Source organism: Prionailurus bengalensis, chromosome D4 (assembly GCF_016509475.1).
Source record: "Prionailurus bengalensis isolate Pbe53 chromosome D4, Fcat_Pben_1.1_paternal_pri, whole genome shotgun sequence".
Lineage (NCBI taxonomy): Eukaryota > Metazoa > Chordata > Mammalia > Carnivora > Felidae > Prionailurus > Prionailurus bengalensis.
Genome location: NC_057359.1, coordinates 74,547,531 through 74,562,298, shown reverse-complemented (window position 1 = coordinate 74,562,298; position 14,768 = coordinate 74,547,531). Strand labels below are relative to the sequence as shown.

General features: G+C 54.5%; 1 protein-coding gene across 7 annotated transcripts in view; it reads left to right on the top strand.

The window, feature by feature from the left end:
- AKNA (AT-hook transcription factor) overlaps positions 1-14,768 on the top strand; it is a 55,297-nt gene that overhangs the window by 2,386 nt on the left and 38,143 nt on the right. For 4 of the 7 annotated variants that reach the window (XM_043566294.1, XM_043566291.1, XM_043566293.1 and 1 more), the window contains exon 2: positions 13,121-13,495. In XM_043566294.1, the coding sequence (XP_043422229.1) occupies positions 13,234-13,495 (262 nt within the window). In that variant the 5' untranslated portion in view covers positions 13,121-13,233. Of the gene's footprint in view, positions 1-7,326; positions 7,531-13,120; positions 13,496-14,768 lie in introns of those variants that run through there. The other 3 variants (XM_043566292.1, XM_043566289.1, XM_043566295.1) reach the window with 3 other exon arrangements.

The window sequence follows — 14,768 nt, the reverse complement described above, 5'->3', positions numbered from 1 at the left end:
CCTGGCAGGGCAGGAGGCCCGAGGGGTGCCAGGCCGAATGCTCCCCTAAAGTGTGGTATTTGAGAAGGAAAACCTTTCTGAGACGGGGAGCCTCGTCTGGCGTGTGAGTTGTGCAGGGCAGCCGCCATCTGACTTAGGAACAGGTCAGTTTGAGCCTGAATTCGGGGCCAAGATGTCTGGCCTTTAACCCCAAGTGACAACAGCCATCAGTTGGTCTTTCAGCAGGGAAAGCCTTGACCAGAATGATGCTGTGGGAAGATTTAGCCCGCAGCGTGTGCCCAGGGGATTAGAGGCTGAGCCAGGGGCCGGGCCAGTGGCAAGAGGCACTAACAGACCTGGGAGCCAGGAGGAGGCTCAGAGCGCCCCGCCCCCCCCGCCCTCCCCTTCCCCGCCCCCCGCCGTGTATACAGTGTATACATTGTCCCGTTACTTTGCATGCACACGCCTGAGGAAAGTGTTACCTTCAGTCTGTGGTTGAGGGCATCAGAGGGGTCTGGAAGAGCCACCAGATCTGGATCCAGGCCTTTCTGTCCCCAGCCCCTTACATTTTTAATTCCTGGGTCCCTCCTTCATTCCAGCATACAATCCCATCTCCTTGCCAAGTGCCGGCCACACTCTGGTGTGTTTGGCAAGAGCGACCCTTTGCTCCCAGGCCTGATCCCCCATGAGCCCCTAGATCCTTGCCAGAATCCCCTGTTCTAAGAAAGAGGCTGGGGATCAGGGCCAGAGTGGGTTGCCCAGCTGGCAGTCTTCTTGGAGTCTGGAGTCCACAGCCAAAGGCCAAGGACCGGGAGGGGCCTCAGGTGCCAGGAGGCTGCACTCAGAGCCCCACTAGGTCAAGGGGTCATTTGGAGGGTAATGCTGTGCTTGTGGCTGTGTACACACTCCGGCTCTGCCTGTCATGTGCTGTGGGACTATGGGCGAGTCTTACAACCTCTCCGGGCCTTTCCTCATCTGTTAAATGCCTGGTTATGAGAATCTGATCAACACATGCCATGCCCCAAAATGTTGAGTGGGTAAGGCTAGGATCACTTCCCTTCCCTTTTATGATTTTCATATGTCGCCACATGTTGCATAAATGGCTACATGTGCAGAAAAGAGCCTGTCGTATCAGAGCTTAAAAAGAGGAAGGGGGGCGGGGCACCTGCGTCGCTCCGTCGGTTGGGTGTCTGACTCTTGGTGTTGGCTCAGGTCATGATCTCATGGTTTGTGGGTTCAAGCCCCGCGTCTGGCTCTGTGCTGACAGTGCGGGGCCTGCTGGGGATTCTCCCTCTCCGCTCCTCCCCCACTTGTGCTCCCTCTCTCTCAAAATAAATAAATCAGAACTGTTAAATAAAAAAAAGGAATGGGGCGCCTGGGTGGCTCAGTCGGTTGGGCGGCCAACTTCAGCTCAGGTCATGATCTCATGGTCCGTGGGTTCGAGCCCCGCGTTGGGCTCTGTGCTAACAGCTCGGAGCCTGGAGCCTGCTTCCGATTCTGTGTCTCCCTCTCTCTGCCCCTCCCCCGTTCATGCTCTGTCTCTCTCTGTCTCAAAAGTAAATAAAAACGTTAAAAAAAATTTTTTTTAAAGTAAAAAAAATAAAAATAAAAAAGAGGAAGACAGAAAGTGCGGGATGGGAATTACAGAATATCACAGGGCGTCAGCGCTCCAAAGGGCCCCAAAGCGCCTAACCGCTCTTCCTGACTTGCACTGGCGGGGAACCTGAGGCAGGGCATGCCCAAGGTCTCATCAGAATGAAGCCAGTACACAGGTCTGCCATGGTGGCATGTGGGGGGGGGGGGGGGGGAGGGGAGGGGGTATAAGAACAGCGAATCTTCATTTTACTCTTATTTTTAAAGCAGCTGTTATTTTTGGAAAACACACATAAGGAGAAAGAGTAAACTTGGCTATAATTGTATTACCTAGTACTAATTACTATAAACATTGTGGCTCACCCCTCTCTCTCTCTCTCTCTCTGTTTCCCTCCCTCGTTTCCTTCTCTTCCTCCGTATGTTAACTGTTGTTCTTTGTATGTAATGGGCTCAAACTAGATACAGATGATTTTATAACCGGCTCCCTCAGCGTGTCTCACATCTACGCCACTGTATCTCCTTCCACAATAGGACCGGTGACAGCTGCATGATGCTCCTTTGAGCAGAAACATCATAATTTATTTCAGTGGTCCCCTAAGGTTGGACACCGAGGTTGCTTTCAATCTTTTCACGTACTGCAAGGTTCGGTCACAGATACAGAAGACTGTACTGTCTAGATTCGCACGGCGTGGTTCAAAGCCAGATTCCTCTCCTGTGACATGGGGAGAATACTTCTTGCCTCCTTGGATTGGCGTAAGGATTAAATGATGACATCCTAATCCACAGAAAGGCCTTTACGTGATAGGTGTGGAATAACGTCTTGCCGTTAGCAATGCATTCACCTGTTTTTGGTGGATGCTTTTCATGGAGTGTGAATTTAAGGGTGTGTGTGTGTGTGTGTGTGTGTGTGTGTGTGTGCAAATGCTTATGCGTGTGTGTTTTGCTCGTATGGCCACACCCTCCTCATCGCCCATGCGGTGGTTGGCTGACGAAGGCCCTCATCCTCCCCTCCTTAACTCTTCAGGGCGAAGACACGGTTTCTATCTGGATTGGCGAGCCCTGGGATCGTTTGGAGGCCACAGGGAAGAGGGCCACAGGGAAATGACAGCACTTCTCTGCACTTGGAAGAGCTGGCCATCCCTTTTTCTGTAGAAGACCCAGAAGAGGTCTGTGGCTGATCTTAGGGGAGCTCCAGAGCCAGGAAAATTAAACTCAGTCCTGCAGGGAGCAGGCCATATGGGCGTTTCACGGGTATGGCCAAAGTCATTTATTCATGAGCTCTGTGCCAGCTGGGCTGTGGGCCAGGACTTTAGGCCCATAGCCTCATTTATCATCCCAATAATTCTGTGAAGTCCGTATTACCCCCATTTTACAGAAAAGAAATCTGGGGTTCAGAGAGGTTAAGCCACTTGCCCAAGGCCACAGAGGTTTCAAAGAGAAGCTGGAGATCTCTGCCCATAAAGCACATGTTCCAGAAGCCCCTGTGCCTTGCAGCCTCCCATCACCATGGCGTTTCTACCGGTGTTGGCAAGTGGAATCAAAGAACCCAGGAGATTTAGTGCTAGAAGGTTATTTCTGACAACCTCAGAAGTAATCTCATCAAGCCTCAAGATTTCCAGGCTAAGGGAGGGGAAGGCACTTGTTCAGTGACACTCAGGCTGTCACATGGGTCTCTGCTTCCCCAGTTCTTCTTGGCCAGCTCACCTACCGCCCAAATTCCCTGCGGGCTTTAACTACAGGGTAAATTCAGCAGCCTGGGCCAGAAGGAGTGGATGACCTTGGGGGGGGGGGGTTCATTTCTTTCCCAAGGAAGGGAGTCCCCATGAATTCTGAAGATGCCAGTCCCCAATTTCCCCCCCAGTGGCTGGAAAGCCCTGTGGCCTCGCTGTACCTCCGGGGCTCGGGACGTTGTGTTCAAGGTAGGTCACCCCAACGAGCAAGGCCCATCCCAGTCCCGAGCCATGTCCTGGGCCGCACCAGAAGGCTTAGAGAAAGGCAGACCTACCTTCCATTCTGGTTACCACGCTGGGCACTTAGATGGGGCTCAAGAGGGAATGTGGACGGAGGGCGGGGAGCCGATGGCTGAGTGATGGGCAGTAGGAGGGTGGTTGAGGATGGCCTTCGAGGTGCTGGAGCCTCACGACCCAGGGGCTTGAGGGGACAAATGGCCAAAGGCTTGCTGGGCCCCTGCGGCCAGGAGGCAGGCTTGTGCAGATTCAGCAGGACGTGGACACGCTTCTGGTAAAAGTACTCAAGGCTGGGGACCAAAAGATTTTGCTGTTGCTTTGTTTTTGTTGGGTGACCAGAACCTAATCCCTTCCCCATCTCTGGGTCTCCGTTTCCTTACCTGTAAACGAGATCGAGATCGCACTCCTGTCCTGCCCATTTCCCAAGGCTATTCTTGAAGCATCTTGTGCAATAAAGGACAAGAAAGCAGTTTAGAAAAGCCCCCGAGGGCGTCTGGGTGCCTCAGTCAGTTAAGCATCCGACTCTTGATTTCGGCTCAGGTCTTGATCTCACACCCAGTCCGTGAGTTCGAGCTCGGCATCAGGTTCTGAGCTGATAGCGTGGAGCCTGCTTGGGATCCTCTCTCCCCTTCTCTCTCGCCCCTTTCCCCGTCTCTCTCAAAATAATAAATAAACTTAGAAGAAAAAGAAAAAGCCCCTGACAGTCTCTGTGTGGAACGAGAGCTTCATTGTCGATTGAGAACGTTGGCTTAGTGAATTGCAGTTAGTTGGTAATAAGCTGTCCGCCCAATTTTATCGTGCACAGATATTAACGATCTCTGCAGGCTGCAGTGGTGTGAACACCGAGCATTGTTGTTAAGAGGTGGATGACTATGGGCGTCAATCTCTACTGGCACTCACCAGCTTTGTGACTGCAGGCAGGTTCCTTGGGCTCTCTGGGCCTCTGTTTACCCACCTGTAAAATGGGCATGTCACACCAGCCCGACTGGCTTGCTGTGAGGGCCACAGCCACCGCATGGGCAACTGGCTAGATTCAGTAGATCATCCAGCGTGTATTTACTGTGCTTCTACTGTGTGTCAAGCCCCGTGCTGGGCACTGGGGATATAATGGTGAGCACTTCAGAGTTCCCAGTGACCAGGAAGACAGACCTGAGGTCTAATTCCAAATGGATCCCCGAGGAGGGCACGTGGGGGTTAAGATCTGCAGGTTGCCTAGAAGTTCCCAGGGAGAAGTGGGGTTGAGTTTGTCCTAGGAACAGTGGGGAGCACCCTGAGGAGGGTGGAGAGGGGGGAGCAGGGAGAGGCTGGACCAGCACCTTCTTCACTTCTTTCTCAGAGCAGCGGGCAGGACAGGAGTGTTTCCAGCACAGATGGACCATGTTTGCACGCTTTTGTTTTGGAACGATTGCAGTGGTGCAGGGTGGCGAGGAATGGATGGGAGGGGCCCCAGAGCTTTCCAGGAGAGGCCACGTGTGGATGCGGTGATGGGGCAGGTTCTGGTGAGACTGAGGCAATGAAACTGATAGGAGTCGATGATGGACCGTTCACGGGCTGTAAGGGAGAGGGAGATGTCCAGAACGACGGTCACTTGTGTTTGAGCACCTGGGCAAGAGATGGGGCAGCTTTGGAGGGTGGCGGTGTCATGAGGTCACTGTGGGATGTGTTGCTTTAAGCAGAATTTGACCCGTGGGGGAGATGGTGTGCCAGGAGGGGGCGCGGCACAAGCAAAGGCAGGGAGGAGCACTGGTGAGACTTGGGGGGCGGGGGGGGGGCAGGGAGGTGGACCAGTGTGCTGCTTTCCTTGGTGTTAGGCGGCTGCCCCTAAGATGGATTTGGGGTTATCTGGGGGCCGTGGGGCGTGTCTAGCTGAGGCAGCCACCTGGCCTTGATGGCAGGGCTGCCTGGGTTAATGACCAGGGAGGGAGGGTGAGTGAGTGACGGGCCGTCAGGGAAGCCCGCCCCTCGCACAATGGCCCACATGGTCACCAGAACTGGCAGGCGGGGCCTCATTAGGGTCTGGCCCTGCTCCACATCGGGCTGGGGGCTGCGGGGAGAGCCTTACCACCCAGATGTGTGCATAAGGCAGGGAAGAGGGTGGAGGGGTGGGGTGATTGCTGCGATGAGGGCATCTGGTTCTAGCTCTGGCTTTGCCAGATACTCACAAACTAACCTTAGGAAAGTCCATTCCTTATTCCTTCATTTGTTCGTTCATTCGTTCATTCGTTCATTCATTCGTGTCCCAGGCCCCCAGCTGTACGCTTCGCAGGTCTTACCTCATTGAATCCTGGCAGCCGCCCTGTGGGGGGGCCACACTTCTTATCCCTGTTTTACAGATGAAGAAACAGGCTGAGGGCGGTGAAGTCTCCAAGGTCACAGAGCTAGCGAGAGGTGGGGCTGGGATTGGAATCCAGGTCTACACTGACTCAGGATCCATTTTCCTTTTCTTCTGGTTCTCAAATCTGGCTGCTCATCAGAATTGCCTGGAGAATCGCTTTTTGGACAATAGACGCCAGATTTTTTCCTTTTTCTTTTTGTTTCCTGAATCAGAGCCCCTGGATCCTCCATGGGGCCATGCCCCCACTCCTGCCTCTCCCTCTTGGCTCGCTCTCCTCTGGGGATGCAGCTCTGCTGTTCTCAGGGAAAGCCCAGCTGGTTCCCACCTTGCCCTCTGCACTTGCCCTTCCAGAATACTCTGCTGCCGGCCTTTTCTGTGACTTACTCCTGCCTCTGTCTTCAGTCCCTTGTTCGAATGTCACCTTCTCAAGGAGACCTTCCTGGCCATCCCCAAACCCTCCTCTCCAACCCCTTACTCTCTGAGCCACAGATTCTTGACCCAGGCCACATATCCTGGTCACCTGGGACACTTCAATGTGGCGGATGTCCAGAGACTGATTCTGTTGGTCTGAGTCAGCCGCAGGCATCAGGCTTACCAAAAACAGCCTGGGATATGGATCAGGGCTCCATCCCACCCTTGTCGGTCTTATCCATCCCTCTCCACGTTTGTTTACCGGCTGTGTTTATTGGAGTGGAGCAAGGACTTGGCCTGTCTTGCACCTTGCCATGTTCCCAGTACCATGAAAAGCACCCAGCGGACAGGAGGAGCTCCGCAAGTACCTGTCAAATAAATGAATGGGATGAGGGAAATGTGGGGAAAGGTAGCTTGCCCTCTGATTAGCTCTGGGGACAACAGGGGACATTCACCCGATCAGTCACTTCCCCACCTCCAGTGCTGCCTACAAAATCCCACTGTAGCTACAGGCCCAGCTTAGGGTGAGGACGGGGTTGGGGGCATGGGGAGGGGGGATGGCAGGCATTGCTGCAGCCTCCCTAAGGTATTGGGTTGCAGGATGGAAGGCAGGACAGGAAATCAGAGCTGCAAGGGTGCCAAGCAAGCATCCAGTGTGAGCTCGCATTGTGCAGGTGAGCACCAGGGCCTGGGGAGGGAGGGAGCCTCAGCCAAGGTCATGCCCTAGAGGGTAAGGGCTACAGAAAAAGCTCCCAGAGGGTTGCAGCTGTTGAGGTCTCCTCCCAGGCTCAGCATGCTGTGTGACCTTGGCCAAGCCTCTGACCTTCCCTGGAACCTCAGTGTCATAGGTCTGTACTTTGGCTGACAGGGCCCCAATCCCTGATGTCGGGAGACTCTGCCGTCCTTTCCTGGGCTGCGAGATCCGACCCGCAGAGAGCTCGCAAGGGGTTAAGCTCCTCCTGCTGACTCTCACTCCGCACGCAGACAAACCCCCTCCTTCTGACAAACACTTGTAGGAAATCAGGCTGGGCGCTTCCTGCCCAGGCGAGGCGGCCTCAGCCGCAGCAGGGGCGGGGAGAGGTGGGGAGCGATGCTTGTCTGTGAGCAGCAGCTCAGGCTGGCAGAGCGGCCTGGAGGCGGGCCAGGGCGCCATGGAGGCGGGGGGCTCCCCAGGTTTGGAACAAAGACCTCACAGGCAGGTCCCTTGAGCCTGGGCCAGCAGGATGGTGGTGGAGCCCAAGAGAGGTAAGGGAGTGAGGAGGGCAGGGGAGGCCGCCTTCCCTCTGGGCTGGCCAGTCACAGACTCTCTGGGACAGTCAGGGCAGCTGGACCAGCCCAGCCAGGAAGTTACAGCTGTGGCAGCTGTTACTACTTCTCTCCCAGCTCAGGGAGACTGGCCCCCGGGGCATGGGTGGATTTCAGGGGGATTTCTTCAAGCTTCCGGGTGCTGGATCCCAGTCTGAGCTCTAGTCCGAGCTCTGATTCTGATCTCTGTGAACTTGGACAAGCGCTGGTCCCTCTCTGTGCCTGGGGTGTCCTAATCAGCACACGCAGAGTTAGTCCCTGGGCTGCTAAGGGGCCTCAAAGGTGATGCTCGGATGAGGGGCAGGCCAGGAGGCAGCAGCGGGGTCCCCACTAAAGAGCGGCCCCTTCCGTGGTGTGTAAGGGCCAAGAGAGGAGCAGACACAGCCTGGCTCTTCAGGCAGGCGGGGCTAGAGTCTGCAGCGGCCAGGGTACCCTTCCTCTTTCTCCTCGGCCTCTGATGTGGAAAGAGCTGGGGGCAGGAGGGGGTACATCTAGCTGGTGCTTCCTCAAGGGATTAGTTTTTTGGTGGGAACCTCTTGAGTACGGTAGGTCTGTGCCCTGCCAGCTGCTCAGGGAGGGCAGCTGAGTTTGCAGCTCTGAGCTCAGCCTTTTTGGAGGGGCCCAGGCACTTGATATGGGCCTGTCCTCACCCTGAGTCCTGTCCTTCCCCCTTCCTCCTGTCCTCACCCCGAGTCTGATGGACTTGGTTTCCCAGTCATGGTCCCTGGGTCTGAATCCCTGGCCGCGTTTCCTGTGTGCGAGGTCTTGGGAGAGCCAGCCACCTCTCTACGACTCCGTTTTCTCATGTGGGAGATGTCAGGGTGGACGTAGGAGCAGGGAGGGGTCACCCTGCACAGCCCTGGCTGGATTAGAAGGGGCCTCAGAAGGCGTGGGGAGGCAAAGGTGGGCTGCATGGCTGCAGTCGGCATAGGAGACATAAAGACAAGGGTCCTCAGTTTTGGAGTGGCTGAAGTGGGCAGAGGAACCCTGTGGGGGTGGCCGACCCACTCGGGAACTGGAGAAGAGACCAGAAGGGGCTCACAGACCCCTGAGAGAGCCGGGGCAGGGCCAGTGGCAGGGAGAGAGGAGCCATACAAAAGGAGGGGGGAGCCATACAAAAGGTCGGTGCTTCCCGGTGAGGTAGTTTCTCCAAGGCAAGCAGGGACCTTGAACCTGACAGCCCAGCACCTGAGGGGATTGAGGGCTGTTTTGGGCTCAACCCCTAGTTCGCATGGCTGGGGCCTTCACCCAACCCCCCTGCCTTTCAGGAGCCACCCTGTGGCCCTCGTGCAGGCTGACTGGAACAACCCAGCCTTTGACTGTCATTCAAGGACCCCTGCTCATAGCTCTCAGTCAGGGTCTGTTCATACTTTCAGACCTCTGTGCCTTTGACTATGCTGTTCCCTCTGCCTGGAATGCCTCTCCCCACAGATTCTTCCCCCCAAATCCTCCTTGCCCAGCTTCATGCTTCCTTCATCAATAACCCTCTGTATTGTCACCTACTCCCCCCCCTCCCCCCACCGCCGTTGAAACTTTGGAACACTTTGACTCATTTCAATGTTCCTTGTGACTTCCATAAGTGGTTGGCACACAGTAGAAGGTCATAGGTTTTTTTAAGTTAATTTGCACTCACTGGGTGTTCAATATACATCTTTGTTACTTTGTAGTGGGTCCTCAGGATGGAGGAGGGAGTTAGCAGTTCTGAAGCTGTTGCCCTCAGGAGCCAAAGTCAACCGGGAACCTCAAGGTTCATTTAGCTACCACCCAGCCCACCTTAATGGGGCAGTCACTCCTTAGAGTAGCAAGGCAGGTGACGTTCTCCCCATTTTTCAGGGAGGGAAGGTTAAGCACAGCCGTTGACCGGGAAGCAACAGCATCAGACCTGGAACCTGGTCTCCAGGTGCCCAGCGACTTCTCTTTCTTGCACCAGTGGTGAGGGCGGGTCCTCATCCCTGCCTGAGGTTGGCATGTGGTTGGCGTCCAAGTGTGTTTGTTGACTGACCGCTGAGTGGCTGGCTGGGCCCTGGGCTCCAAGGCACCGAGGGCCGTGGCTTGCGTGGAAGACAGAGGCCTTGCTCGGGAGAGGCTCCCGGGTTTCACGGCCGGGGGAGCACGCGCACCACTCCAGCTAATGACCGCAGCTGCCTCTGACGTGCGGCTGCCCCTGGTCGCAGTGAGTTTCTGCGAAGACTGAGTCATCCCGGGAGACAGGATGTTCCTCTCCGTGCGCCCGGAGGCCTCTGTGATTGGGCAGCCGGCTTTGCGGCATGGCTAGAAAAAAGCCCTTTAAAAAGTCACAAAACCACATGCCTCCCTGGCCCCTTCCTCAGTGGAGATTTCAGGAAGAGAAGAGCGGTGGCCCTTAGCACCTCCCACGCCTCTCCAAGTGGCAGGGGCCAGAAGGCCCAGTCGGCCCTAAAGGGTGAGCCTTGCCAGGGACGTTCACTTAAATGCAGATTCCTGGGCCCTATCCCAAGGCCGCTGACTGAGTCTTTGCGTGGACCTAGGAATCTGCATTCTTAGAGGACTCCTAAGAATACTCAAGCTAGAGGCCCACTGAGATTCCCGAGAGGGGTGCAGGCCCCCCAGAGGGTATGGGAAGCAAGGATTAGAGCTTCTCTTTAAAAGACTTTTCTACCTCATGTTTGTTTGTTTTTTTAAGTTTATTTATTTCTTTGGAGAAAGAGAGAAAGGAGCAGAGAGAGGAGAGAGAGAATCCCAAGCAGTCTCTGTGCTGTCCATGCAGAGCCCAACATGGGGCTTGAACTCACAAACCATGAGACCATGACCTGAGCTGAAACCAAGAGTCAGACATCTGACTGACTGGGCCACCCACGTGCCCTTCTAGTGCAGCTTTTTAAAAATTTATTTTTGGATATATTTTTTCTAATGCATGTATTTCTTTTCCTATACACCAGCATGAGGATGCGTGTATCTAAAGATATTAATAGAGAGAGAGAGAGCATGAGAGCAAGTCTATTTTTCTGACGAGTTTTGTGATAGAAAATTGGAGATTACCGGCTCAGATGAATAGTTTCAAGTCAAGCCACTGTTCCATGCCGACCTTCAGTTTTCTCTTCTGAAAAATACTTTTCCTGTGACCTGCCTCCCTGTTTGGGACGAGGGCAGGTGGAGAATGTGCAAGGAAGCTTCTAGCCCAGGCCGGCACAGGGTGAGCCCCGCATATGTGTTGGGGGTCACGGGGAGGCCTGCTGGGTGATCTGGAGGAAGTTCTGGTGGGGAGAGAGGAAGACTGGGGGTGGGGGAGAGAATGAGGCCCCCCAAGCCCTAGGACAGGATCAGGGGTTGCAGCCAGAGGCCGTAGAATGGGGTTCCCTCCCTGGCCTCACCCCAGCCCTTTGAGGAGGCTGCCGCCTTTCTTGTGATGCACCGTTCCCCCGGGGAACGTTCTATCCAGAAATAGTTGCCGGCTGACTTTTCTCAACCGTATAAATCAAGGCTCTGACCGAGACCCAAGTGCTCATAAAGCTGCAGGGACACGGACCTGTCAGTCCTCCCGGGAGGCCTAGAATTATACACCATGGTCTCCACAGCACGGAGGGAAGAGCCCGGGCCTGGGCTGTGTGGCGACCTTTCACCCCAGCCTTGTCTCGGCAGGTGGGTGGCTTCAGAGTGAGGATTTTGTATGAGCTAACGAGACCGCTGCTCTGTGGCTGGGTGCTTGGGGAGTATCTGCGGTAGTGGGAGAGGACGGGAGAGGAGATGAGGGGGAGAGAAAGAAGGAAAGGAGGAAAAGGGGGAGAGGACAGAAGGAAGGGGGAGCCCTTCTCCAGCTGTCTTTCCCTGCCTCTGGTCCCTCCGCAGCCAGGCTCCCTCTTCTGGCCCCCTCTCCCCAGGCAGTCGGAGGGGAAACTTGTAAGTGTGCTGTCCTGTGCCTGGGATGCCCTGAATGGACCCGAGAGGCCCTCCTGGACCTGGCCACCATGTCCCCTTGCCCACACTCTGTTGTCAGAGCTCCCAGACCCTGCCCCAATACCACAGCCATAGGGGGAACCACTTCCTGTCGCCCCTCCTGCCCCTGCACTCCATGGACATGCTCTCTCTTTTTTAAATTTAGGTGAAATTCACGTCACATAAAATTAACTTTTTTATTATTTTTTAAACATTTATTTATTTTTGAGAGAGAGAGAGAGCAAGTGGGAAAGGAACAAAGACAGGGAGACAGAGACTCCAAAGCAGGCTCCATGCTGTGAGCACAGAGCCTGACACAGGGCTCAAACTCACGAACCGAACTGTGAGATCATGACCTGAGCCTAAATCAAGAGTCGGCTGCTTAACCGACTGATCCACCCAGGCGCCCTATTTTTTTTTTTTTAATGTTTATTTATTTATTTTGACAGAGAGTGTGTGTGAGCCAAGGAGGGGCAGAGAGAGAGGGAGAGGGAGAGAGAGAGAATCCCAGTCAGGCTCTGTGCTGTCAAAGTGGAGCCCGACCTGGGGCTCTGTCTCACGCACCTTGAGATCATGACCTGAGCTGACGTCTAGAGTCGGACGCTCAACCGACTGAACCTCCCAGGTGCCCCCAAAATTAACCTTTAAAAGGAGCAATTCATTGACTATATTTATAAGGTTGTGCCACTGCCACCTGTATCTATTTCCAAAACATTTTCATCACCCCGAAAGGAAACCTCATACCCACGAAGCAGTCGCCCCCCATTCTGCCCTCCCCCAGCGCCTGGGAACTGCAGGCTGCTTTCCGTCTCTGTGGGTTTACCTATTCTGGAAATTTCGTAGAAATGGAGTCCTGCTGTGTGTGATCCGTGCCTGGCTCCTTTCACTCAGCCTCAGGTTCTTCAGGTTCGTCCTTGTGGTGATGTGAGTCAGTTCTTCTGTCCGTTTAACAGCTTGGTGCTAGGACACTGCACATGCACACGCACACTGTGCATCCGCTCATCCTCTGGTCGACATTTGGGTCACGTCCGCCTTTTGGCTGTTACGTGTGGTGCTGCTCTGAACGTACGTGTATTGGTTTGAGTACTTGTGTTCAATTATTTGGAGTACTGGAACGTCCCAGTGTGAATTCTTACCCGAGGGGGGTCAGGAAAGGTTCCCAGAGGAAGTGGCTTGTGGACTAAACACCCCCCCGCCCCCGTCCCGTCCTGCCCCACCCCGTGCTTCTCAGGTTGTGCTCGCCTCGATTTGTAGCTGCTGCCTCTTTGTCTGCTTCCTCCTGGGGCTCTCGGCTCTCATGTGGGCAGGGGCTGCGCCCAGCGCCCATGCACGCAGCCTGGCACACGGTGGTATCACGGGAATACGTGGACCTCTTGCCAGTGTGCGGGACTCTGGCTCCCGACCCTGTATCTCGGGTAATCTTACAAAAGTCTGGAGGGAGAGGAATTATCCCCCCAGATTTATTGAGGAAAATGGAGGCGGCGTGACTTGCTCAAGGTCACACGGCCTCAAGGGGTGGGAGCCAGGAGCTGACCCAGGGCTTTCTGGTTCCAGAGCTCCTCTGACGCAGGGAGGAGATGGGAGGAGTGATGCTGTCCCCGGATTGTGTCCCCGACAGGCTGCAGGCAGCATGGCTGGTACTGAGACGAGCCGGCGGTGACTCAGGCGCCCACGGTGGCGGCTCCGCGTCCTGAAGATGAAGTGGCCCAGGTGGAGTGCTGGCTAGGCCCGATGGCCAGCTCCAGGACGGAGGTGTGCTGGGCCGAGCCGGGCCTGGGGAAGGGGCCCCGGCGGCGACGCTGGGCCTGGGCCGAAGAGAAAAAGGATGCCGATGGGATACGGGGAAAAGAGGGGCCCTTTCCCAGTGCCACCAGCCCTGAGCTCCTGGAGGACTTCCGGCTGGGGCAGCTGCACCTGCAGCCACCAGGGTGGGGCCCGGCCCCGCAGCCAGCTGAGCGTCCGGCTTCCGAGTGCGGAGAGTCCGCGGGAGAGGGTGAGACCGGTGCCCCCTGAGTAGCCCATCTCCTGGTGGGGGGTGGGGAGTGGAGGGCGTTTTAGTGACTTTTTAAAAATGACAATCCATGAAGCCTATCATTTAAAAATGTCAAAGGTCTGAGTTACATAAGCGGGAGTGCTCCTTGCAGGAATATCAGAAAATACAAGCAAAAAGAGAAAAAACTAAAAAAATTACTTATTATCCGCAAAAATGCTCCTTTCCATATGTTTATATGCAAATGTAGTGTGCATTCTATGACCGACAGGGTAACCTGCTTTCGTGTAACTTTAATAGACAGGACATTTCCCCAGCTCGTCATATATCTCTCCACAAACCATTCTTTTTTTTTTTTTTTTAAATGTTTATTTTATTTTAGAGAGAGAGAGAGTGAGCACAGGAGGGGCAGAGAGAGAGAGGGAGAGAGAATCCCAAGCAGGTTCCGCACTGACAGCTGTGAGCCCGACACAGGGCTTGAGCTCAGGAACCGCAAGATCATGACCTGGGCCGAAATCAGATGCTCAACCGAATGAGCCCCCCGGGTGCCCCTCCACAAATCATTCCTAATGCCTGCAAAGGAGTTTTCTGGTGTGGCTCTTCCGTAATCTGGGGGCCAATCTCGTGCTGGGCATATAGGTGGTTTCTCGTTTTTGCTATTAAAAATAATGCAGAGATGAATGTCATTAGTACATCTTTGTATATTTGATTTGATAATGACCTTGGTAATTTAAGTTGCTTGGTCCAGGGGTTACCCCCATTTTTAAGATTTTTTTAAAATCCCAATTAGTGATGAGAATGTTGGCATCCCTCATTTTCTAAAATAAGTGTTTCCCTTGCATCGAGACAGCTTACACTAAATTCCTAGTTCCGCTGAGAGGTGCCTTCTCTCTGAGTCTTGGTTTTCCCATCTGCGAAGTGGGAGTAGTGATAGCATTGAGAATAGCGAGAGCTTGATATGAGATGTCTGTTGCACTTAAAATAGGATTGGAATGTCCAGACTTAGGATTCTGTGAATCAGGCAGGCCCCTGTGGATAGTAGAAATTGTGCCATGACCCGAAGTTCTTTATGCCAGGTCTGCTTAAAGTGAGGTTTGCCCACAGCTATTCACTGGAGAGCCATTAACCCCTCAGGGAGAGGTGACTGGCATACACTGGGATGAAAGGGCAAGGGCAGAGGCATCTCTTCCTGAGGTCACATGGTAACCCCTTGCTATGATGTAATAGCTGCTGCCACGTCCCTTGCCCTTACAGTGTGCCAGCCACAGGGCTGGGC